We start from the raw sequence: 26700 nt of genomic DNA on the forward strand, positions 1-26700 counted from the left end.
CCAGCCCCCACCCTGTTGAAAGCTCATTAAAAGACCTGCTGTTAATGAGCTAGAGGGATCATAGAACATCATTTTCATTGGGGGGTGGGGTTAAGGCCAGAGATGCTGGTGCAGAGGTTTTTATGCCCTTAAAATGGAGTCAGCAATTATCCCAACCCCTTGACACTCCCCAACCCACCCCACTCTGCCTCCGAACATGCCCACAAACAATAACCAAACTGCCCCCCCCTCTTCTTAATTTTGTATCCTGAGAAACCCCTGTCGCCTGTGTCCCATCACAGCTCGCTGCACTCATCTCACAACCTGCAGGATGATTGACACCAACTCAAATATATCTACATACACACAGACACACACACACACACAGACACACACACACACACACACACACACACACACCCCGCTGGAATTATATTAGAGTGTTTCTAGACAAAGCCAGTAACATCACAAGGATGTAAACAAGGAGAGAGGGTCCCTAATCCAAACACTTACATTAAAAATTAATAACTCAGGGCTGACTGTGGTCCTCAGAGAAACGACCCACACTAGTAAGACAACATCCTGGTGAGAAAAGATACTTAAAAATAGTTTCAAAAGCTTTGTTGTGGTACCAGAATGAGAACAAAAAGCAACCACAAGCAGGAAAAGACACATATGGGAGCGGAGAAAAGAAGAAAAGAAGAAGAAGAAAAAAAGACTTCAATACAAAATATTCCTCCTCAATTCTTTATTGAGGCTCCTCAATTACAAAATGGTGTCGAGTTTACAAAGACAGCAGAGTGGTATAGCTTCACAATAGCCAGTGTTCAGCGTAAAGGAGACGATGCTAGGAAAAGTGGAGGCAGTTAATAATAATAACAATAACAGTAATAATAATTATAAGTACAGCAATGGCAAGAATGTCAATCTATGTACATATTATCCCTGAACAGTTACACTGCACTCATTCATAATCATTCATTACACATAACACACACATTTGTTTTCCCTGCAAGTAGAAATCAGATATGGTAACACAAAGTCATCACAGTAGTCACGATAAAGATGGAGACACTCACACTTGAACCTTTTGTCCTAGCATTCGATTTTCCCTCATGTTTAACATGTTTTTGGACTCAAGAGCACGACACGTCTATTGGGACCAGTCCAGTCATGCTGCGGACACAAGATCACAGGACAGAGGGTTCAAGTAGAAGCGTCACCTAAGGATGTTTTCCCGGTATATGTACACACAAAAACATTCACACACACACACACACACACAAACTCGCTCATCAAGTGCTCGCTTCCCACAACAAAACTCCACGCTGATCGACTTGCTACTCCCTCACCTCCCAACCCTGTAGTTCAGCAGGGGAACAGCTTCTTTTTTTTTTTTTGTTACACAACCACCAACATGCAGCAACCATAAATTAGGAATAATTCAAACACAGGCAATAAAATAATAACAAAAAGTAAAAAAAAAAAAAGAGTTTCAAATGGCTGCAAAACATGCATGAGCTTCAAGCAGTCCGGCACTTTACAAATGTAAACAGTGAAAGAGAGAAATTACCATCACAATAATAGATAGAGGAAAATAATATACACCCGTTTCACATGTATGTAAGTAAAATTGCAGATATTTTTATATGCATAGGAACTAATGGAGAAAAAAAAACATCAGTAGATGGAACTTTAAAGTCCCCTTATTCACATTTATAACAACAACAAAAAAAACAAAAAAAACATCCATACATACTGTCACAAAGTCAGGAGCACAACCTCGCCAGGCCCCGTGAGCCCTGTAAACATTATGTTAAGTGACAAGTGTTGTGACAACCAAGCGCCTTTAAAAAGAGGAGTCTGAGAAACTGCAGGCAGACAGTGTTTGGATTCATTTCACTCCTGTGTCTGTTCAAACATCTTTAGTCTTTAAAAGGTCTTCTCAAAAAGAAAACCAGCAACAAGCTAGGTAGCACAATATGACCTCTCTCCATCTGCTGATGCTGAAAATATATTAACATCGTTCTATTGCTAGGCTTTTTTTTTCTCTCCCTCTTCTCATATTCAATATAATCACTTCTCTATATTATCTGACAGTTTATATCTGTCTCCACCTGTCCGGTGGGTCACCAGAGAGATAAATCACTCGTCTTTTGCATCCTGCGCTGCAACATGGTGATCAGTTTCCTGTGTCGGTGTGGACTGTGGTAGTTCACTTCCTGTTCAAGAGCTCTGGTAATCTCCCTGTTGAATGTCATGGCCTTGTTTTTGCTCTGTGGTCTAAAAGAACTGTAGGCACTTAGTTTCAACCAGCAGCTTTGCATACAATCATGAAAAACGTGGCTGCTGGGTGCCTCTGTGCTGGCAGAGAGGATGCGACTGCCTGCTGTTTTCTACAGCTTCCTCTTTAAACGAGATTCCAGTTTAACCTGACTGTTTGTATTTCTGATTGAATGGGCGGGTTAAATCCTATACAGTGCTGTTTTGATGTCAATTAGTGAATGAGAGCAGCTCTCATGGTGCAGAGGTCAAAGCTAAGCTCACGTCTGCGTTGCTCTCAGGTGGGAGATCGCCCACAATGGCCGGACTCCCAATGTTCTCCACGTACTGCGCTTGGCTTTGCCCCTCCTCCACCTCCATGCTTTTCACCACGTAGCTCTGCATTTTGCTCTCCATTTCTATCTGATCTAAACTGGCTTCGTCCTCCTCCATCTTCACCACCACTGCTTCTTCGGCTTTTATAGCAGCCAAAGTGTCTGCAGCGCTGGCCTGTGCATATGCTCCCACGCTGGCGTGGCTCAAGCCGTGGACTTTCTTCAGGTGTTTCTCCAGAGTGGCGTAAACAGTGAAAGGCACGGCGCACAGTTGACACAAAAAGGAAGCCTTAGCTCCTTGAGCGCCGTGGGTCTTCATGTGACGCGTTAACTTTGAACTCTGAGCGCAGGCATAGTTGCAGAGGCCGCAGCGGTAGGGTCTTTCACCTGTGTGGCTGCGGCGGTGCACAGTCAGGTTGCTGCTGTTTCTGAACTGTTTACCACAGTACTCACAGGCCTCGTCTTTCTTCTTCTTACCACCTGAACTGGTGGTATTATTATTGTTGTTGTTTCCACTACTGCTCACACCTCCTCCTACACTCCTCCGCTCGTTCTCCCTCTGCCACTCCTGCACAACCTCGCTGACTTTAGCTGAGCTCCACTCTTTCTCCATCATCTCCCCTCTCTCGTTCTCCCACTCTCCGACTCCTCGCGCTCTGTCACCCATCTCTGGCCGTTTGGGCGTGCAGTTGCCACTGGCGATGCCGCTCTCGCCGCTGCCCCCTGTCTCTCCGCTTTCCAGTGAGCCTTCAGAGGGGCTGGCGCAGGGTGAGGTGTGCCGAGGCTCTCCATGGCTCTCTGCCTCCTCCTCGCCTCCCTCTCCCCCTTCTCTCTGGGGCTGGTACAGCCTCAACAGCTCCCTGTCTGTTGGTCTAACCTGCGAGGGCAGCAGCGTCAGGCCTGAAGCTACAGAGGGGTGTTTGGGCAGGGTCAGGTCGAGCTCACAGGGGCCCTGGGCTCTCACATCTGCACCAACCATTCCCTTTCCCATGATTACAGCTGGCTGCATTTGAAACCTCCCTCTCATCCCCTGCCTCCCTACATCCTCCTCCATCACGACCATCTCCACCGACTCATACCCACTTCCTCCACCTCCAGCCACCCTGTGATGGCTCCTTATGTGACGGGCCAGCTGGCCGCTCTGGGCAAAGGCCTGCCCGCACACTCCACAGTGATAGGGCCTCTCGCAAGCGTGAGTCCGACGGTGGGCAGACAGGGCGCGCAGGGAATGGAAACTCTGGTCACATGGCTCGCAGTGGAAATCAGTCTGGAGGGTGCTAGTCTGAGGAAAGGGAGATGCTGCTGGTGGAGAAGAGGACGGAGACAGCACCAGGCCTCCAGGGGAGCTTCCGGTGGTGTTATTATTCCCCTCGGCGAGCTCCCTGAGCCGCACTGAAAAGTTCAGAGCCTGCATGTTACTGGAGGAGGAGGAGGTGGTGGTGGTGGTGTGTGTCTGACGGGAGCGACTTAGGCGCAGTGCGGAGGGCTGAAAGGCGGAGGCAAGAGCTTGGCTCAGGTGGCGAGGGTCCAGAGTGGCTGCAGCAGGTTTGTGCTCTTTAAGTCCTCCTCTTCCTCCTCGAATGTCATCCTCCTCGTCCTCCTGGTAGATGCTGAAGGAGTGTGTGTGTTGAGCGTGCTGTAAGAGCGCCCATGCAGATGGAAACACACCTTCACACTGCTGGCAGGCGAAATAGGAGGGCTCCTCGGACACTGGAAAAAGATAAAAAGGACAAAGCTGAGTTATTAGTGTTGATTAACAGAGATTAAACACACAGCAAACAACATTTGACACATTTCTAAAGTTTACATGAGGAACATTTTTGCACATCCAGCAGAGCAAAGCTACATTGATATCTGTTTGGAGTTGTGACCTTTCAGCTCGGTCGCTTTTGCCGCTAAATACTCAAACATGTAGTGTACGGTGGGATTTTTGCTGAAGCAGCTGCCTGCTACGACCGGAAACAATACACCAGAAGAGGTGAAAGTAAAGCTGTGGCTGAAAAATCAAAACGACGAGTTAAAAGACCTCCGTAAAGCTGAGGGAGACTTGAAGAGTTTGCCGATAGTTATCTGTGGTTTCATCACTCCGGGTGACCTCTTTCACATACATGCAGTCGTGATCGCTTGCTAACATACATATATTAAGGTTTTTAAACCGGCACAGGAACACGAGCATCAAGGTGATATTTAAGGTGAGAAGGATGTTCAGGTGAGAAGCAGAAGAAGCCGAAAGGCCGACAGAGATGCGAGTCGTGTCGCAACGTACATCTGGAGATATTTTTATATGTGGATAGCTTTGTCTCCTAACCGAGAGCCACTCTCCAATTAAGCTGCAAATTGCTAATTAGCAGAACGTAGAAAACGAACGCTTTATGCAAATCAGGCACTGACTCAGCCTGCTTGACAAATGAGGCCTTTCTGCATAAATCAAAATTGGAGAGAAGATCCCCAAATTGAGGGAGAAAACAGTTCTTTTTTTTTTTCTTTTTTGGAGAGGTTCAAAGCCGACTCTGGTATAAGCCTCTTTCATGTTTCCTCAAGTCAAATCCTTCTGTATTTTACTGGAGGGGGGGAGGAGGAGAAGGAGAGTGAAGATGAAAAAGAGAGCAACTGTTTCTTTCTCTTCTTCCCCTTCTCCCGCCTTTCTCCCTCTGTCTGGAGACGAGAGGAGCTGTGGTGTTCATGTCCTTTAACCTAGCCTGAGGAGAAACCCAGGAGAAGTTCAGATACTTCTTTTAAAAATAGGGTGAAAAGTGAGAGCAAGAAAAAAAAAAGGAGAAAGAGAGAGAAAGAGAGAGAGAGAGATAGGTAGGTCAGGGCTCAGGAGATAAAAAGAAAATGAGATAAAAAGATTATAATGTAGTACGGGGGGCCAAGAGACACCACGAAAATATGTCACCCCCTTTGGATTGTACTTGAGACCCATCCTCCAACCCCGACACCCCCCTCCCAAAATCTTCCAAATCTTTCCCTGAGGGGGGCGGAGGCTTTTGTCTCGGGGTCCTGGAGTGAAACACAATACCCAGCCGGTTTCTCTTTCCTCCTTCCCTCTCTCCCCTCGCCTTTTTTTTTTTTTTTGTAAGGATTCCCATTTGGCCCGGGGTAGCACTTGAATATTAAGCAGAAGCAATAACTACTAATTAAAAATGCAGATTGGCTGGGAGCACTAACGAGCAGCAGGCAGAATCTCTTTTCCCTTGGGAGGCAGAGGGAGGAGAAAAGAGAGGAGGAGAAGGAGGCGGCGGCGGCGGCGGCGGTGGTGGTGGGGGGGAGAAATTGAAAGAGGGCAAAGCTAGAGTGTGTTGAAGATGGGGGGGGGGGGGGGGGGGTGGGGGGGGGGGGGGGGGGGGGGCGATTACGGAGGATGAGATGAGGGAGGGAGGGGGGGATGTTGGAGATGAGGGGAAAAAAAAACAAACAAGGAGAATAAATAAAAAGGAATGAGACAGATGCACGAGGCTCTTCAGTAATCCATCCCACTCACTTTTCTCCCCCCTTTTCTCCCCTGTCCTCGCTGCTTTTCTCTCTCTCTTGAATACAGAAAATAGACGGAGGGCCTTTCTGTTGTGGGATAACTGCTCTTTCACTTTCAGTCATCTCAGAAGCTTCAGTTACCCTCCCACAAAGCAGCACGCCACTCAAGTAAAACAAGACTTCCTATTACTCACAAGACTGCAGGATGCCCAATCACCTTTTGCTACATGCGTCAAACATTACAAACAAACTACATCAGCTAGTAAAACTTTAATCCAGACTTATTTCTTTCCATTATTCACATGCCCAATCCTTCTTCCTTAGGTGTTAGGTTCAGTGTATAATCCTGCTGGCAGCAAATTACCAAACTTGTCTGCTCTCGTGAAAGAGATGAAAAAACAGACTTAGAAAAACAACAAGAGGTTGTGGACACACGGAAATGGTGCATGCACCCGTCCCCTGAGCGTTACACAGAGGAAGGAACTGCTAACGTGTGTGTACATGACAGCGAGAGAGCGTTTCAAAATATGCAAAGGGCCACTCGTGTCTACTATGAGTGTGCAGCGAGATGCTGCGTCCATCTGCAACATCCTACATACTCCTGTATTCACTTTTTTTTTTACATGACCTTCAAAAAAAAAGAAGACGCCTGACCTTTGCAGGAAAAACACGACTCAAAACAACACTGTTATGAAAGATTCTTCAAAAGGATGTTAATGAGGATTCATGAATTGCTGATTGACCCCCTACTTGGCACGATCATTGGGCTGTCCGCACATTCTTCTCTAAAAAAAGAAGGCGTGAAGAAGAAAGACCTTGGTGCTAATGTATGATGCACTTTAGAAAATATGAAAACGAGGAGGAAGAAGAAGAGGGAGGGGGAAGAAAAAAAAAAGATGCATAAGATGGAGGAAATTCCCCTGAGCTAAGGTGGCTCGGCCCAGGGCAGAACAGAGAGGAGATGGCAGAGGAGCTGCACATGATGCAACGTCCTCCATTACAGTGTCATGTCAGCCTCACATGCAACTCCTCTGACCACTTCACACTGTGGTGCACGACTACAACCACCCCATCACACCCCTCTTCTTCAAAAGAAACACCTCATCATGACTGAGACATGCTCCTTAGTGGAGGACGTGGCTTCAGTCTCTGTTGTCCAGGGCGTAGTGGATGACAGAGAGGGAGAAACATGTTTACCTGGCCATTCCACCTCAGAGACTGACAGTCAGGGAGATGGGAAAGAGCTCTGGAGCGCAGTTGCTCAGTGTGGGGCCCTCTGGGACCCTCGGTGCCCTCTGAACGCTCCTGACGCCTATCCTTTCCACACAATTAGCCTGTGCGTCACTAACTCACGCAGGTCTGCTAATGGCAACGGATAGCTAATGAGCTGGACTCGAGAGGGAGGGAGGGGGAGGACAGTTGTTAAATGAAGAGGAGGGCCGGTGGAAAAAAAAACCCCAAAACAAAACAAAAAAAACTTAGAAAACAAAATAAAAAACAGAGTCACTAATTAGCAACCTGCCTTCTTTTTTCTGCATCGTCTTCTCCATCACTCACCTGCTTTGCTGTGCTCCGCCTTCACGCCGGGCTCCTCCCCCCAGGCTCTGTCTCTGGCAGCCCCTCTCCTCAGCTCGATGAAGCCCGGCCCCGGCTCGGTGTTGGCGACTTGCTGCTGGGTTCGGTTGGCAGGTGAGGGGGGTGTGGCGTTGGTGTTAGGGACTTGATTTCGGGTGCGGCAGCCGCCCTGTTTGTGCTGAATGAACGCCAGGATGTGGGCGAGAGGGAAGGCCCGGCTGCACTGACCACAGGTTAGGAGGTCACGACACTCGTCGGGAGCCCCGACCTGTTGAGGAGGAGCAGGAAGAAGAGAAGGAGGAGGTGGAGGAGGAGGAGGCTGGTCGTCTGATGGACTGGTGCCATCCGCCATGTCGGTGACATCTGAGAAACATGACAAGGAAAGATGCATCATTTGATCACTTACTTTGAATATACAGATCAAAAACATGACAACTAGGACGGATATACAAGGGCAGGTCATTCAATGGGATTTAAACACTATAGAAACTACAGTAAAGTAAATTTTAGAGCATAAATTCAGGTGATTTTTTTGGTCTCCTATGACAGCAAAGTGAGTTTCTTTGGATTTGGACTGTTGGCCAAAAAAAAAGAAGAAGACATTATAGATGATATAGAGGCAATCCCATTTCAACCACCTCTGTCTTTCTGTGGGTATAAGCCATCTTTTCCATGATGGTTCACAGTGGTGGTTTCTCTGGAGCACTTTAACAGAGAGAAGCCTGGGTATCTTTGACCATCTCGTCCCACTTCATTTAGATTTCTACGCTCTGTTTGAGTTTCTCTACTGTGCAAATTAACAACACGCAAAGTGGCACGAATGCTGTTAGACCTCAGTGAAACAACAAACAGCCATGTTGATTGAGAGTGCTAGTTTCAGTTGTAAGCTCTATAGCAATGAGGCCAATCTGCTCAGCCAATACTGACCACTTCCTTTAACCGACCCAAAACTGCTCGCTCTGACTGAGGCGGCGGCAGCTGCTGTTGTTGCAGAGGTGACAGAGAGAGAGAGACAGAGAGATAGAGAGAGACAGAGACAGACAGAGAGACGATCCCAACTGTCCACCCACCTCAGCAGGACCACAGAGTCAACGTGACAGTCACTTTAATGTGCTGAAAATGCAACTTTGTGGAGCACGGCTTTCACCTTTCACTCACAGTTACTACTTGCCCTACCAGCCACAGGCTGCGGGAGTTTCTCAACAGGAAGTGGATTGCAATAAAAGAGAAGAAAAAAAATGACTGAAGGTGTATGAGATAAGAGCAGCCCGTGTGTGTGTGTGTGTGTGTGTGATCATCAGCTCATTTGATTGAACCTTAACAACCAGATAAATCTAGTGTGGTTTGAAATGTGTGCACGGAGCTGAAGCAGTGGACACTGACTTCAACCAAATCTCTTTTCTTAAGAAACTCTCAGGTAGAGAGGGAGGAGGAGGAGGTGGAGGAGTTGGAGGAGGGGGGTCAGTTAGTTGACTATTGCTCAACACCGGTCATGGGCACACCTTGATGCCTTTGACTGGATCCACCTGCCCGGGCTAGGCCGGCTAACATACAGGACAGGTACAGACAGTACAGTCTGAGGCCGGATCTCGCCAGTTGTTTCTGAAAAAATGTCACCTTTCCTGTTTCAGGCCTGCGCTGTTTGTGCAGACTTGCAAGGCGCGGTCACACACACACACACACACACACACACACACACACACACACACACACACACACACACATGATTGAGTCAGGGCCTGTGGTCACAACAGACACGCACCACTGGTCTCCAGTAGACAACAGTAAAAACTCTTATTTCCTTTCAAACATCATGTTTCTTTGTGAGCTGCTGCTGCTGCACTGTTGTCTTTATGTTTGAACAGTGTGCGTGGGATCAAATAGAGCAGCCTGAATGACATCTATGTACATTGTTTTTATTATTTAATTATTTAAAATGTTTAAAAAAAAAAAACTCTGTCTGATATGAAGAAGGGTGCACACAGGGGGAGGGGAAACGGTCCAATCGCAGAGTGTCAGGACCGAGAAACTTGATCATCGTCTTTACCTGGAAATATTAATCATCGTGTTCGGACCTGTAGCCTCTGAAAACAACGTGCCAATAAACCGGTCCTTCCTCTATGAACACAACTGCTGTACTAGTTCACATCAGGACAAACATGACAAGAAAATGATGATCTCTTATTTAAATATTTGCTTATAATTTAAAAAAAAGAAAAAAAAAAGAAAAAGTCCACAGAGGGATTAAGATACATGCATATTGGCATGATTGTGGTTATGGTACACACATACACACAAACACGCACACACAAAGATGATTTAAAATCCCCTTTGAAAGCTTGAAAATTAAAATAATAACACGTTCATCCATCATTAGGGAATTAGTGCCAGCGCGCATCCAAAATAAAACCACGCGCAGCAGCAGGCTGACAATGAAATAAAACTGTGGCTGGAATTTATTTTAGTTTCACCTATCTTTAAAAAACAAACAAACCCAACATCATCACATCCGTCCCCAAACTGTTTCAACGTGCCCACACGTCGCTGCTTCCTCCGGCTTACCTTGAATTGCACTCAGGTGCTGCGGTTTGCTTCCAAGTTTGCGCCTGGACATCGCGTCGAGCGTTCCGCGTTTGGCACCTTTTTCTGAACGCGCACTCTCAAAGTCCAGCTGCTCCTTCTCCGATAAGTTGACCGAAACCTGAGCGGCGGGGACCTACTGATAAGACTGACTGGCTGCCTCGCTGGCCTCTGCCTGGACTCGCACTGTGAGCAGTGAAGGCTGCGTTCAAGTTCACGCTTCTTCCCCCGCAGCGAGCGGAGGGCAAAAGGGGGCATGGGCGACTGTAGGCACCGCCCGCCCCACGCCGCGCCGCGCCGCTCCTACAACCCTGACCCCGCCCTCATCTGCTTACACACTCCGCAAACACTCTTTTAAGCTTTTTTTTCTGTCTTGTGTTTTTTTTTGTTTCAATCATGAATTTCACATCCGATATTGAAAATCAACATTTTAGTTCCTCTTCAGCAGCTCCAAAGAACAACTACCTCTTTGGTTTTCTACAGGTGTCTCCAAAACCAAAGTGGAACAAGCGGGAACATTCATTTCTCCTTTTTTCTGGTTGAGCAGTTGTGACTAATACACAGCTATTAAAAAGAAAATACAGCAAACACTCGGAAAAAATGCCTCAAAAGTTACAGACTCACGCTGAAGTGACAAGAAGCTGCAGTGAAGCATCTTCCTCTGCAGAACTGCAGGTTTTACCGCCACCTCCTGATTAAAACATCAAACTGCAGCCCTTTAAAAAGGTCCAGTGTGTCAGATTAAGGGGGCTTTATTCACAGAATATGGCAGAAATTAAATTTAATATTTATACCTATGTTTTCATTAGTGTATAATCATCTAAAAATAATGATAATTATGTTTTTGTTACCTCAGAATGAGGCTTTTATAGTAACAGATGCTGAAGGTCCTCTTACACAGAGTCTGCCATGTTGAACCGATGTGTTTCTACAGCAGCCTAGAACAGACAAACTGATACTGGCTCTAGATAGTGCGTGTGCATTTTGCAGCTACTGTAGTTTCTCCTTCATGCTTGGAACGGGAGGGCAATCGACAATTGATAGATGCCACTCATTTCTACACCCTTTAATTATAAGACTCAATTTTTACAGATATAGGCCACAAATACACACACAAAGAGTTTATAGACATGCAAATGTGTAGAGATGGTGGAGTGATGTTAGGGGTCACCTCAGCCGTGCCCAGGAGGTGACCTCCAAACTTTTATACTCATATTTTGTGGTCTGTACTGGAGTTCACCTGGACAAGTCCAGTCTCTCCGACTTCCCCTATCATTACGTGAAATAAGGTGTCTCCATAACATACGAGTATTCACACAGCTGTGTGGCATTTTAGTGAGGTCTGCAGCCCAAATGCCAAATTAAAATAACAGTACAATACTCGTGTTAATATGAAGACATCCATCCGTTATCTGTAACTGCTTATCCTCATCAGAGTCACAGTGGGGCTGGAGCCTTTCCCAGCTGACTTTGGGCGAGATGCGGAATACACCCTGGACAAGTCACCAGCTCATCACAGGGCACATAGAGACAAACAACCATTCACACTCACATTCACACCTACGGGCAATTTAGAGTCACCAATTAACCTGTTAAGTGCATGTCTTTGGACTGTGAGAGGAAGGCGGAGTACCCGGAAAGAACCCACACATGCAAACTCCACACAGAAAGGCCCCAGCTGAGGTTCGAACCAAACCGTGCTGCCCACATGACATAAATACATCTAAATGTGGAGAGATGGTGTTATGATGAGCAGCCATGGTGCAGAGCCCTGGGAGCAGCAGTGCTCAGGAGGTGAACTGGCACCTCTCCAGCTACCGTTCCACCCTCCATACTGTGGTCCATGCTGGACTTGAAGTGGCCACCCCCCTGTTCAAGACAAGACCCTAAAGACTGAGCAGCTACTGCTGCTCCAATACCTACATGATTAAGATGACAAAAAACGAAGACAGCTATGACCAATGACACAGATCCACATGTATGCAAGGTCGAGTTGAAGCTTCAGATCAGAAAGCTCAAAGTTAATGACAGGTAATGCATGTAAACATGGAAACTCACAGGTCCAGTGAACATAAAAACAACAGGGAATCAATTAATTTCAAAGTATTTTTATTTGTTGTTCTGTATTCAACATTCCATGTTACGGAGAACAAAAAGTTATTTGCTGCTGTTAACCGGCTGGCAGAAGACAGAGTATAAAAAAAGAAGTCGATTGATTGAATTCATATGTGAACTTTGTTTGCATCTGATTTAATAAAGACGTTTTCAAATGGATGTTTGTATAAATATGCTGTACATCAGTCCATGAAAGTCAAATGGTATTTAGTGTGAGAGCAAAGTACAAGTCTGACAGGGAGAGAGATGTGAGGTAAAATTTGAGATATTGCTTATTATCAAACACAAACCAACGTCTCCAGACGAGTCAACGCTTAGAAGAACTGTTCAGGCAGAGAAAGGAGCATGCAGAAGAAAGTCGTTTAATAAAACTACAGTCTCTTTACACGATGAAGCAGAAATGAAAAGGCCAGATCAAACTCTGCTCGGCTGAACCAATCGGCTGTGTGATTAGAGAAACCAAGTTATCACAGCCAAACTGTTAGATTGTGCCCAGAGAACATAGTGTTCAGGTTTAGGGTGTGTGAGTTGGTTTATTAGCCAACAGACAGTCAGTCCATCTCTTCATATTTCCATGTAATAGCCAGACAGTGTGTGTGCCGGTGACAAAGTACTGTGCTGAAGGATCTGTTTGATGCGTCCACATTTTCCACAGCTTAGTATCGGTAGTGTGGACTCCGTGATCTAGACCGTGACCTCCTGCAACGAGGAGAAATGAATCAGGATCAAACTGACAGACATTATAAATTAATTAATATAAAGACATGCTTTACTCCAGTTTCACACACATAACTGATGTAAACAAGCATGTTTATTGTTTTTGAATTGTTACTCTGTAGTTTCATATATCAGCTTACAGTCCTGCATGTCACTTTTGTTCTCTGTAAATAAGAGACTGTGCCTTTAAATGTACTTAACAGGGACTTTGATGCTTATTTTCTGTGTTATATAGTATGAAATGTGTCTGAGCTAAACTTATGTAAAAGTAATCCCCGTGAGCTAAAGGCTCCAACTGCTTCTTCTACTTCAGTGAGCTTATGCAAGATCGTCACAGATTTCTTCACATGGTCATCTGCTCCAGGCACAGCTGAGCTGAACACACCCACTAAGTACACGAACATCCCCAGCCACAGGCTCAGTCAGTTATTTGACCACTCTCCTCGAGGTCCTGCTGAAAGTCCTTTTTCAGTTGTGAGGGAAAGTTAAATATTTCCTGATGGTCAGATAGCTTTAATTGTTGTTACGTAGCCAAACACCAGCTTGGGCAGCTATTTCAGTTAGCTGACTCTACCCACGCTGGGAGCTTGAAGCATCGGGGGAGTGTTGGTGTCAGCAGAGACAGCCAAAGTAACCGCTAACAGCTGGGTAAAGCTGTCTGTCCATCAGGAAATATTTTCTCTATGATATATGGTCCAGTTTGAAGTAAATAAAGTTAAATGTTTGTGTCTGCTTTGGCATCGTTTATATTCTTCTTCCAAACTCATTCTTGTCTCATTTGTGGTCTGATTCATGAAGTGTCCATGTCACTTTTTTTCCAGGCTACTGTAGCCATCATATGCCACCAAGCACAATGGCTAGAGGATGAGGCAGTACTCAAAAGCACTAGCACTCCCTCAGTTTCCGTTCAGAAGTTCGAGTCAAGCAACTTTCGTGGCTGTGAAGTGAAGCCAACGCAGAAGTGCCAAAAACTGCATTTCTTCAAATGTCCACTTGAGGCTGGCTCCAGAACAAGTTAATTTCCATAAGTCCCCATGTTAAAATATCTAACTTCACAGCAGAAAAACATGTTTACAGCCTGGTACAAAAACAGTTCTGGTCTCTATAGCCAATTTCCCCGTTCACAACAACTGTACTGAGGCTGAATTTTATAGAACTCACCTCAAATTATATTAAGGCTTAAAGCTCTGCATAATTAACAGCATAGCTGCTTTGGCTGACAGGTAGGCTGTTACAGGTGATTTGTTTGAGCACCCAGGTGTCATTCAGCCCGCCTCAGGTCCACAAACAATCCACGTCTTTTGAGGCCAGGTTACCAACATATTTTGACCTTTTAAACGACTCTTCAGAAACTCTCATTCTTTATACTGTCAGCACAACCTGCAATGTCACTACTAATCTTGCTTTTATTTATATATATATATTATAGAGATATGTATAGATATATATATAGATAGATATAATATATATAATATATATATATATATATATATATAATATATATATATATATATATATAAAAAAAATAAATGACAGTTTTTATTTACAGGATTTTTTTGTGTTCTTGGCCCCGACTTATCTCTCACAACTTCACGCACTGATTTGATAGTTGACTGAAGAAAAACGAAGCTCGAGTTGTGCACATGAAAAAGATCGCGTTGGTGCAATAACGTGTACAAATCCCACAATTCACTGTGCCTTGTCAGAACTGTGCGAATTCTTGCGGCTTCTCACATACCTTCTGTATGAGCTGTGTTCTCGGCCTGAGGGACAGAGGACAGAGAACACACGATCAAAACAATAGCATGCCAGAACATCTTAGAGACTATTAAACTGTCAGAGCACAAACTGATGCCAGACATTAAGCTGGAGACTTAAATTTAATGTTACTTCCTTTTGAGCATGCACAATAATAACACACTAATTATTAGTGTATTAGATCCATATGGCTATTTGTGATCAAAGACTCACCATGTTTGGAAGGAGAAGGCGAAGGCGAGTGGCTCTGTCGGCCGTACTGTCTTTCCCATTCATCTCTCTCTTTCTCGCGTCTCTCACGCTCCCTAAACGCAGAGCCTCTGGGTCAGACCATTGCAAAATGCAAATACCAAACAGTCCACTTACGCACACAGATTCTTACTTCATTCGTATTTTGCGTGCCATGGCTCGCAGCTCTCCCTCTCGCTCCTGGAAAACAAACAGAGTAATGAGTGGAGATGCAGGATAACACGAGTTTGTTTCCACCTAAAGACAGATGCACACCTGTCGTTTGTGTTCCTGCTGCTGGATCTTCACCTGAGCTGCTTTTTTATCCGCCTTGGCTGCAGGATGGGGAAAAAACAAAAAACAAATAAGTTAAATGACCTTTTTAATTTGCACAATGTGGCATAGAGCTGGGCGATATATCGATATTTTCATCTATAGCCATATATTTTCAAATGCGATACAGCACGAGACCATATTGTTAATATCGATATAGTTTATTTCGTGTTAAATTAACTAGTATATATTTCTTCCCTTGAGCCACTAGTTCGATCGATATATAATCGAGTATCGTCATTCAGCTAAAGAAATATCGAGATATGACTTTTGGTCCGTATCGCCCAGCCCTAATGTGGTGACATCTTAACTGCAAACACTTGGATCAGTTGTACTCACACTGCTTGTTGAGGGCCTTCTGCATTCGTAGCTTCAGACGCTCCTGAGGGGTCATCTTGGGCTGCAGGTGACACAATCGTGTTAGCACATCCTTTCACAGCCTGACAAAATAAGTGTGTTTGTGTGTGCACGAGAGATCAAAGGCACCGTGCTGTTAAACAATTACGGCACTTGTCACCTTTATGTACAGTAGCTGGTGGAGATTAAAAAAAAAAGACTGCAGATAAATTAATTATGTGTGATATTTGTTGAGTCAACAAGCACCCAAGAATCTTACTGGCTGATCAGGCTATGTGTGTGTGTGAGAACAGAGGTAAGCTGCTGCTGCAGGATCCAGTCTCACGAACCTTTACACATTATACTTATATGTACGAACACTGTCAGAGAGATAAGAAAAGGGAGGAGGCCGGTAAAAGAAGAAGAAGAAGAAAAGGTCGAAATGTGATACAAGGGCAAGTTCAGGTCCGGTGAGTTGAGAAAGTTTAGAAAGAGCCAGTGGCGTTTTGTCAGCGACACGCCCATCGCTGGGCCGTTTAAACCTGGCCAGGCAAGAAAAACTGCAGGTCACACCACCGCAGGTGAGTCTAACAGAGAAGCAGATGAGAATTTCCACTCTGTTTGTCTGTTTCAATCTATACAAATCTTTTCTTCTGTGCCAAAAACTGCAGTGTGAAGAAGAGAAAGTAAAGTGTCCAGAAACAAATTAAATGGTTATTTAGTCTTTAAAAAAACAAACAAAAAAAAGGAATAGTTTGACATTTGACACTCCATTGCAGAGAGAAATGAGAAAACTGATACCGCTCTAATGTCTGTACACTAAATATAAAGCTTAGCGTAAAGAAACCCGACTCTGTCTGAAGGTAAGAGATTAAACAAACAAGATGTAACGTGTTAATATTGGTAGATGAGCTCTGGAGGTGCTGATAGGCTGAAGAACCTTTGGACAGAGCCCGTTTCTCTACGTTTCTTTAGGCTACGCTAAGCACCTGCCTTCAGCATTTTCATATTTCGCATACCGACATGAGCTGTATCAATCTTTTTGCCCTTAACTCAACGTCCAACTATTCCTTAATTCATCAGTCTGTACATGGGACCTAAAGGAAAGACCGTGCTCTGCTGCTTGTTACAACAAGCCCAGAATCGATTGTCCAGATCACGCCCATGTCATCTGTCACGATTCAATGTAACAAAAAAGAAGTCTTCCTCATCGATGCGTGACACAATGCTGAGACTACAAACAGATATATAAAAAGACGCCGCACTCTGTCACCCACATGTATATGTACACATGCATGCACAACCCAGACAGTAAGGACTTCACAGGGCGCCTAAATGTTCACTCCACACAGAGATGGCAGCATAAATTCAGTCTGTCATCAGAGTTGGCAAGTTCACATTCTTCTCAGCAAAACACTGAGCAGGTGGAGAATATTGTAATCATTGAAAAATAAGATGGAGGGCTTTGACTGCAGTGCATGTCCACTTTGTAAGGGGCAAAAAAGAAAAAAAAAAATTCACATCATTTTATTTTCTTTGGGCAACAACAGCTTCTACATCCCAGTCTGGTGGACAACCATGTCAGCCTGTCAGGGATGAGGGAGGCGTAGGCTTTAGCAAGAAACCCAGCTAGATCAAATTCTTACTGACTTTGGCAGCTCCCGTCTCTTTACCACCCGGAGTATCAGGCCTGCAGAGAGGAGGAGGAAAGACGGTTTCATTATGTCAATTTATAAACACCAAATCAGCCATAACGTTATGGCCGCCTGCCTAATATTCTGTAGGTGAAGCTAATGCAGAAGTGCCAAAATCTGCAGTTCCTCAAGCGTCTACTTGAGGCTGGCTACAGAACGAGTTTCCATAAGCCCCCATGTTAAAATGTCTAACTTCACAGCAGAAATAAACATGTTTACAGCCTGGTACAAAAAACTGTTTTGGTCTCTATAGCTAATTTTCCTGTTCATGACAACTGTACTGAGTCTGAGTATTTATAGAACTCGTCTGTTCACATTATATCAAGGCTTAAAGTTAATCAGCAGCATGGCCACTTTGATTGACAGGTAGGCTGTTACAGGTGATTTGTTTGAACACCCAGCTCGCCTCAGGTCCACAAACGATCAACGTTTTTTAGATTTAGAGGCAGCTGAGGCCGGACTACCAACATATTTTGACCTTTTTAACGGCTCTTCAGAAACCTCTGGGTGACATCACACAGGTGTTGTTATGGATGGCTTGTTTGAGGTTCACAGATGATCCACGTCTTTGACGATTTTTTTAGATTAACAGTGAGGCGGCCGGAAGAGGCAGGACTGCCAACATCCTGTCAGTGGTTTTGAAAACTTTCTATCAGAACAAGCATTAATTTTTTAAGCAATGTGAGCTACAGTCTGTTGATCCGAACCACATGAGCCAACCTTTTGCTCCCCACTTGCATTGGTGAGCCTTGGCTGACCATGACCCTATCGCTAGTTCATGTCTTTTCCTTGGGCCACATTTCATAGATACTGACCACTGCAGACTGGAAACGCCTCACAAAAGTCATCACAGTTTGTCAAAGTCAGGCAGATTCTTGCACTGCATTTTTCCTGCTTCCAACACATAAACATTGAGGACAGAACGTTCACTTTCTGCCTAATATATCCCATCCACTGACAGGTGCCATGATAACGAGATAGTTATGTGTTATTGTGCATAATTCACTTCATACGTCAGTGGTTGTAATGTTGTGGCTGATCATATAAGGCATTAAAAGACTTGACATGTCAAAAATTCATAGTATGGCTTAACAACACTGAGTTACAAGGATGACTTAAGTGTAATCCGCTACAACAGTTTTGTATAATACACCTATCTTTCACGTAATTATGATCAGTGCTATTGCCTCTCTTTAGAAGTTAAAAGTTTTGTCTCTCCTCCAGCGTTTACATTGTTTACTTACTTTCTTAGCTTGTCACAGATGGTGGTGGAAGAGGGCTGGACTCCTCTGTGAGCAGGGGAGGGACTGTGATTAGTGCGGCTGGGGGACCGAGAGGGACTGTGGCTGTGGCTGTCGCTGTCTCCCCGCCGGTGGCCTCCGCTACTGCGACCCCCTCGTCTCGAGCTGCCCCCCTGCCGTGAGCTGGAGCGGGACCTGACGGAAAACAAAAAGAGAGCTTGAGTTGCTGCTCTTTGCGATGTAAACCAACAACTGTCGAGAGACATCGGTCAGTCTTACCTTGTTCGTCGGCGTGCAGAGTATCGTCGCCTGTCCCGGTCTCTGTCCCTCTCTCGCTCCCTGTCTCGATCGTTAGAGCGTGATCGCGTCCGGTCTCGTCTCCTCCAGGATCCGGAGGATCCGTTCCCTCCTCTACCCCGAGAGTGAGATCTGGAACGCCGCCTCGACCGCGATCGGGTCCGGGATCGCCGCCCATCCCTCCCCCCTCGTCCACGTCGGGCACGGCGTGAACGTGAAGATGACCGTGAGGATGACCGAGATGAGGAGCGTGAGGAGGAGGAAGGGGAGCGACTGGAGGATGACTTTCGTCTCCTGGACAAAGAGAGATGCACCGATTTAGTAACAACACCAGCCCAGCGCCTAGCCTATCTTCAGAATACTTCTGTTTTCAAGAAACCTGACTGTCACACAGTCGACTCTGTATAATATAACAAACATCCAGTCAAACACATTTTGTCTATGCAGAGCGGATTTGTTACACAACAGCAACTCTTGACTAAACACCTCACCTACCACAAAAATCAGTATTTCATCGTCAGTATTCTTTCTGCCTCAACAGCTGCGGTCATTTCAACAGACACAAATTGACTGCAAGAGGAAAACAACCAATGAAAAGCCAGGAAGACGGAAAGTTACCGACCGGGAGCCCCTGCTATGACCTGCAGGGTGCTGCAAGGGGGGAGCGTGGCCAGAGTGAGGAGCGGCTGTTTGTGTCGCTGCTGCAGCTTCCTCGTCGCTGCCTCCGAAGCTCGTGATGAAGGTGATCTTCTCTGGGCCGGGGGAACGAGAGCGCGACCGCGACTCAGAGCTCGACTCTGATTCCGGCCTGAGATCAGAAAAAACGAGAAAATAAAAACACACAGACGCACAAATCGAGACTTTAAGAAGGAAAAAGACAAGGCGGTGAACTCACCGCTTGTAGGGATCGTATGTCGGGGAGTCTCTCCTGGCATAGCTGAAATACAGAAGGGTGAGGACGTATGTTGAACATGTTTTTAACGTAAACAGACCATCAAGAGAAAATCCCGATAAGGACACAAATTTACCTTGGTGGGCTGATCTGTCTACCTTTTAGCCTCTTCTCTCTGAACTCTCTCCTTTGTCTTCGAGAGCGCCGGCCCTGAGATGATCAAACATGTCACATGTCACACAGATGCTCATACCAAACAGGACATAAATACCTCAGTGGATGTTTTCTTACAGAGTACATGGCCTTCTCCGCCTCCAGAGCTTTGGCATGTTTGATGGCCTCCACTTCCTCCTTGTCTTTCCGTAACATCCTGATGAACAGGTATCACCATTAACATTTTTACAATCATTATGTCAACACTGTAGCTGTGCTTATTAAAATATAACACAACAGAGCATTGCTCAGTGACATCATGAGTCTTTAAACGCATTCACAGCTTTGTTTTTAAAAGGAGGCTGCAGCAGTGATCCACGGCTAAATTTGTCCAGCGGACAGGATTTTGGCTGAGCACAGTGTGGGAGTCGGACTTAAAAAAACAAAACTGTTTTCAGATCTCCACCAACGAGGCAGCTCACTGAGGAGTGACGGTTAAAATCTGTACTTCTGGAAATGTAACCGCAGAATGCAAAAATTAATTAACAATAAACAAATTTTGATGTTGTTGATGCAGTTGCACTAATAAGCGTGCAGGTTGATACCTGGTTAATACAACAGCAGAACTGTGAGTGCAGCAAAATGAAGTATTAAAGATGTCAGGCAATAATTGACCTTCCATCGTTGTGTGATCTGATTTTAAGCTGCAGACTGCACGAGTCTGAACAGTCAAAGTGAAAGAAGTTGTGTACCTCACTGAGAAGCTCTCTGCAATGTTTACACCTGATTTGCTGACAAAAATGTAGACACATTTTTGACGAGTTTTTTTTTTAACCGCAGATACTCAGTTTGTAATACTATAAATATATAAACATTAAAATACTTTCATCAGTGGGCATTCTGCAGGATGGATGGGAAGCTTTGGGCGGCCAGATGTGGCCTGAGGGCTATTAGGTAAGGATCTCTGGGCTCCGCTGTCCCTGTTTATCGCAATAAAGCAGGAGGCATGAGCTTAGTAAGGTTGTGGATAAACAGACCATGTTTCTTTGGTCTCTCTGGACTTCGGAAATATTAATAAAAAATATAAAATTATGCCAAAGTTTTGAGTTGTATAAGAACTTTTATAGTTCTTATTCTAGGACTTTTTAGACGGGGTCACTGACTCTCTATCTCTATATGACTCTCCATCATAGCTCATTAAAGAGCCAGCAGGGGTATTCTTTCAAACCGGGTCGATGTTTTTGCTTTGGATTACGCTGACGTAACCACAGAGATGTTACCTGACAAAGTCTCCTTCAGCCATTCCATACGGGGTTGCCATTTTGTTCAGGTCCAACACTTGTTCCTGGTTCAGCTCATCAACGTCGACCTCCACGTCTGAGCACAAAGGCAGAGATATAACGTGACACAAAGCTTTTTAAAACAACAACAGCTACAAAGCAAAGTTTACCGTCACACTTCTGCTCAACCAATATTTACAGAACAGATTAGTGCACAGCAGGTCAAGTGGGTGTAAGAACCAAGTGTGATTAAACTGAAAGTTGTTCTACCTCTGTGCACATTTCTGCTTTTATCGTCTCATTAGAGCCAAACCTCACCGATATCTGGGATGCCCTCGTCCTCCTCGGATTCACTGTTCTCTGAGTTGTCTTCATCTTTGTCTGACTGCGGGTCGGGCTCTGTCACAGTGCTGTCTTCATAGGTGTAACCAATGGTTGCCTTTTTTTCAGCCAGTCTGCACAACAGAAGGAAAGATTTATGACATACATACATACATAAGACATACCCTGCTTAAAAACTCCAACAACCACTTAAATAACATTTAAATAAAGACATACTTTTTCTTCTCATCCTCATTTGGTTTCTGCAGGCCACCGTAGAGCTCATCCAGGTAGATCTGGTATAAACACTGCTCCTCAGAGACTGTGGAAGGACAGCAGGGAGTTTAAGAGCACAACACAACTTCAAAATATACCCACTGAGGGCAGGTTAACCGACTATTATAGTCACATTAAGAGCAGACGTGCTGCGCTGTGTGGCTCGACTGTTAATGTAATGTATTACTCATTGCTGATGACAGCAAATGAAATTCAACTGTTGTGATACTCACTGTTGGCAAAGTCATTCTGGACGAGGCCTCTGTAGCGTTCATAATTGCACTTCCTCTCCTCCATCTCCTGCTCTGGGGTGCTGGACAAGACGAAGAGGAGAAGGTTGTTTGGCACATTTATCACTCCAGCGAAAATATAAAATTCAAATTGAACAATTTTGGCTTCTAAAATGAGGCTGAAACATCCGACTGAAGCGTTGTAAAAGAAGAAGATAAATCACTTAGTAAGAGTTATTTTAACAGGATGAGCAGTGTTTTTAACCACCAGAGGTAATTCACTAATGAAGAGTAGAGTAAGAAGACTGGGAGTGTAAGTGTGGCACAACACAGAATTAGAAAATAAAAAAGGTTTTGCAAATGATTCATGAGGTAGGGAATTTATTCTACAGTTTTGTTAGACTTCATACAGCCTTTGAAAGCTTAATGCAAGTAAACCCATGACTTTCATAATGAAAACATCACAGGACTTAATTTTTCCTACCAAATGCCCTGAATTATTGTTAACATACTATGCAACAAAGTTAGTTTACATTTCCTTAAACATCTGGTGCATTACAGATGTTAACAATGTTGATTACATTTATTTCCCAGCAGTAAGTCTACTATAAAAATCATCTGACTATAGCTTAAACACACACACACACACACACTTATTTGTTCTATATAAAAGCTAATCATGTTAATTTTGTTGATTGTGAAGGCTCACTAAAATCTAGTCTTCAGTTATTCATTCATACTGCTGGTTGGAATTTGTCATGACTATATAAACACATCGAGTGAGTACTGGTGATCTGTTAGTCCATGAACAAATTGTGCGATGAGAACTTTAGAACATTATCAAGCTTCTTCATCGCAAAAAGTGACTGAAACAAAAATGCATTGATCTCAAATGTCATTTTGTTGTCGCTGATTTCTCATTTATTTTATTTGTTTGGTGCCTTTGTGTTTCATGTGAGAGTCAATTTAATTTTATTTATATTTGCCTTATATTAAAGTTTCTTGTCTTGTCTGACACTGTCTGATTTGAAATTGTTGTTTATTATTATTATTATTACTGTTGTTGTTTATGTGTGGACCACAGGAAGACTAGCAACGACTTTTATGGAAGCAAATCAAATAAAGGATAAAGATTGCAGCAGGATGAAATCAACTGCATGAATGAACAAATGAATAAAAACAAATTTGGACAGATTCAGGTTAAATGACACATTTGGTCATCTTAAGACTTACGATGTGCTGAGCAGTGGAGGTGTGTATGTGGGGATGTAGTCCAGGTGAGCCCTCACATCAAACCGGTCAATCATGTTGTTGGCATCTCCCTGCCACGGCATCCTTTAGACAACAATGAGAGATAAGAGATACAATCTGATCAGCGAGATTCCCACACGTACTGCACATCTAGCATGTGTGTGTGTGTAAGTATGTGTGTGTTTCCTCACATGTTGATGGGGCTCTCTGCAGCCAAGGCCACAGCGGGATCCAGGTGGATCTTGTAGGCTCGGCCATGAACCTGAAGAAACTGAGCTGGATCTTTTTTCTGTCAAAACAAAACGTGAAAAAAAGAGGCGGTCAGAAGAAGATAAAATGACATCCTACAAGTAAATAAACAAAATAACTAACCAAACAGTTAAAGATATTACACTGGACAGTCTCAATGTCATTCAAACCAGAAGCACAATTTAGGCTACGTAAATAGTGCTACTTTACAGTGTCATGCAAAGTGAGGCCAAACTGAGCTCACAAATCAAGCCTGATACTGTATTCGACTGTCATCTCAGGTATATTTAGACAGCTACAACAAACATGGCAGAAATAGAAAGCCAACAGCAGGTCAGTACTTCAGCCAACTTAAAGTTCAAACAGGTGAACTTTGGTCTCTTACTATCTTCTCGTAGTACTCGCGCCGGCGCTCGCCTCGGCGTTTGTAATCCACCATCATGCCACGGAGCTTGCGCTCATGTTTGCGGGCCTCCTGCCACATGACGGCTCCGCTCGGGGTGGGGGCGCGGCGTGGCACGGCTGCTGTAGAGAGGAAAAGAGGGAAGACACATGGGAGAGAGTGTACAAGGATGCATTTAGGACAGAGATGGAAGAAGCATGTTTAAATAAATAATCGATGAGGAAAGGGACAAGCTGCGCAGACTCTTCTGAGATGTAACTCTACATACCTTCTGCCTCCTACATAATTTTATTAATATAAAAGATAACTGCTGCTATTTACAGCAGATAATTCTTACCAAAATTATAAACCATAAACCGCGATCAATACATCTGAGAGCACGGCGCCAACGCTCCGTTCTATATTTAGGTACATTAAGACAGGGTCAGGCGCTGCGGCGGGATGAGTGTCTATTTGTGCTGAACAAAACCGCTGTGAAACAAATCAGGAAAAATCTTTTTATTCAGCTGAATAACCGACCATCAATGCCAGCGCTGCCTCACTCTCATTCAAGCTCTCTCTCAAACCATCGGACACAAATCAAATTAAACTTCTTCGCGTCACTATTTTGCAGCGTAAATTGTGAGTCAGACTCACCAAATAAAACAAAGCAAAGAACACAACAGGTATCAGAGTTTAGTCCGTGAATTCACCTGGACAGCCTCAGTGTTTTAGTGACATTTCAGGTTGAGACTGTGAAGGAGTTTGACCTGTTAGATCTGCATTCCTCCAGAAAGTTGGACCCGACTCAACTTCTCCACTGCAGGTCATTGCATTTCTTTGACAAACAGCCCTGCAGCACAGAGCAACGCAGCCAAAACGGACGACCCCCCACTCAAATGAACGGGGAAATCTGTTTTCGCCGCAGTGCCGCATCGAGGACATAAATAGGGAATCCCAATCTTATTAAGTACACATGATATAAATTTAAAAAGGGACAAGTGTCCTTCTACCTTTCTGTGCTTTTATTTTTATTGTATTCAATCATACCGGACTGCTGTGACAACCTAATTTCCCTTCGAGGATAAATAAAGTCAGTCATCCATCCATCCAGGGCCACTGAGCACTGATGTAGACATTTATTTGCACTTATACTATATAAATTAATTTGATTTTGGCTTTTGTCTGTATATTTACTGACATACTAACATTTACATGAACATATTGGAGGCTCAGCACTAACTACAAACATTATTTTTGAACCTATTTACAGATAAAATCACAGTTTTAGTCGCTCCTGTGTAAGTACCATATGGAGACTTAACAAAATAAAAGCAGGCGCACATTTGCATGTGAAGCATGTTAAAACACTTTGAGGTTTTAGGTTTAGTGCATCCACCATGTGATGAATGGGTGTTTTAACACAAACTGCAGCTGCTGCATTGAATCAGACAGCAGCACCGTGTCGCTGTGAGATCTGCTCTGAGGTTAATCGCCTCTTGTTTGATGTTTTTAGGTAGATTCACGTTAAATTAGCAGCTACACCGCCTGTAGCCACAGAGCTAACGCGGCTAACTCTCTGATATTATTGCTCACTGTGACCTCCGTTTAAATCCACCACAAACACGTAAATCCCGCTGCTTTTAGGCTCGATATGACGTGAACCAGCGATGTTTTTTTAAAGTTACCGAGGAGTTTGTTGCCTACACGTCGGCCCGGGCCTGTGCTAGCTGTTAGCATGGTTAGCATGCTGTGCAGGAAGCAGCGCGTGCAGCGCAGCCTTTAAAATAAAAAACACCGCGTGCAGCTGCACATCACACCTGAAATGTCACCGTGTACCTGTTTTACTGAGCACCAACACACACTGGGGTTTGTTTCGAGGCAGCCGAGGACGGTGGTAGCGGAGCGCTGCGGGGCTGTCACACGCCTCCTTCTCACGGTTGTGGTCGGTGCAGTACCGAGGTCAACCTGCGGGGGGCGCTGCGGCGTTTATAGAGGGGTCCGTGAGGTACTGCAGGGGGCGGGGGGCAGCAATTATTGTCATAATAATTAACAGTTTAATAATGGTGAATGTGAGGGTGCAGATAACTGAGAGACTACGAACCGAGCGGGCATTTGTACTCCAATTGGATGAATCAGTGGACAAAGACACACACCTCTTAGCATTTAATTTTTATCAATTCTAAACACATACAAGGCAAGGCAAGTTTATTTGTATAGCACAATTCGTACACAAGGCAATTCATAGTGCTTCACAGAGGCAAGGAAAAACATTTGACATTAAGACAAGCAATAGCAATAGAAATAAAAAAATGAAAAAGAGAAGAAATTTTAATTAAAAATATCAGAATGTCATTTAAAATCATTAAAACAGCAAATTTGAAACAATTTAAACGAATCACTGGATTATGATTACAAATTCTTAAAAAGTTCTTTAAAAGAGCTCAGCCATAAGCACGTGAAAATAGAAATGTTTTTAACCTGGATTTAAAAGTGCTAAGAGTTGGGGCTGATTTCAGTCCTGCTGGTAGTTTGTTCCAGTTGTGAGCAGCATAACTGCTAAATACAGGCGATTAACCCAGTATATAAATAGGTTAATAAGTTGACATAAAAGTTGAATAAAGTAAATATGAAAGTTATTATAGGCCAGGCTTAAAATGTGACACTTTTTTTTTTAAATAGAAAAAATTACATGTGGGGGGTGCCTGTTCTGTTTGTCTCTTGTCCAAGGGGTTGAAGATC

General features: G+C 44.2%; 2 protein-coding genes across 4 annotated transcripts; both read right to left on the reverse strand.

Annotated features, from left to right (window-relative positions):
• Positions 1 to 712: 712 nt before the first annotated feature.
• znf296 (zinc finger protein 296) lies at positions 713 to 10494 on the reverse strand. The gene is made up of 3 exons (XM_027280588.1): positions 10188 to 10494; positions 7608 to 7988; positions 713 to 4286 (listed from the first exon to the last, which is right to left on the reverse strand). Exons 1-3 carry the CDS (start codon positions 10237 to 10239, stop codon positions 2497 to 2499), a joined length of 2223 nt encoding a protein of 740 aa, XP_027136389.1. The 5' UTR covers positions 10240 to 10494; the 3' UTR covers positions 713 to 2496.
• A 1806-nt stretch (positions 10495 to 12300) lies between these two features.
• Positions 12301 to 25933, reverse strand: clasrp (CLK4-associating serine/arginine rich protein). Of its 3 annotated transcripts, none has more exons than XM_027280460.1 (21): positions 25798 to 25933; positions 23962 to 24101; positions 23519 to 23616; positions 23310 to 23411; positions 22080 to 22159; positions 21808 to 21892; positions 21568 to 21704; positions 21250 to 21346; positions 20108 to 20186; positions 19953 to 20026; positions 19820 to 19861; positions 19547 to 19732; positions 18907 to 19218; positions 18631 to 18822; positions 17343 to 17382; positions 15696 to 15756; positions 15300 to 15358; positions 15178 to 15224; positions 15009 to 15100; positions 14776 to 14800; positions 12301 to 13019 (listed from the first exon to the last, which is right to left on the reverse strand). In XM_027280460.1, the coding sequence occupies exons 2-21, from the start codon at positions 24058 to 24060 to the stop codon at positions 12977 to 12979; spliced, it is 1950 nt and encodes a 649-aa protein (XP_027136261.1). In that variant the 5' UTR covers positions 24061 to 24101; positions 25798 to 25933; the 3' UTR covers positions 12301 to 12976. The 3 variants fall into 3 exon arrangements, 2 of the variants coding, with proteins under 2 accessions (XP_027136261.1, XP_027136262.1); XM_027280461.1 differs by having other exon boundaries at positions 25779 to 25929; XR_003462595.1 differs by lacking the exons at positions 12301 to 13019; positions 14776 to 14800 and having other exon boundaries at positions 17339 to 17382.
• Between the last annotated feature and the right edge of the window lie 767 nt (positions 25934 to 26700).

Source organism: Larimichthys crocea, chromosome VII, assembly GCF_000972845.2.
Source record: "Larimichthys crocea isolate SSNF chromosome VII, L_crocea_2.0, whole genome shotgun sequence".
Classification (NCBI taxonomy): domain Eukaryota; kingdom Metazoa; phylum Chordata; class Actinopteri; family Sciaenidae; genus Larimichthys; species Larimichthys crocea.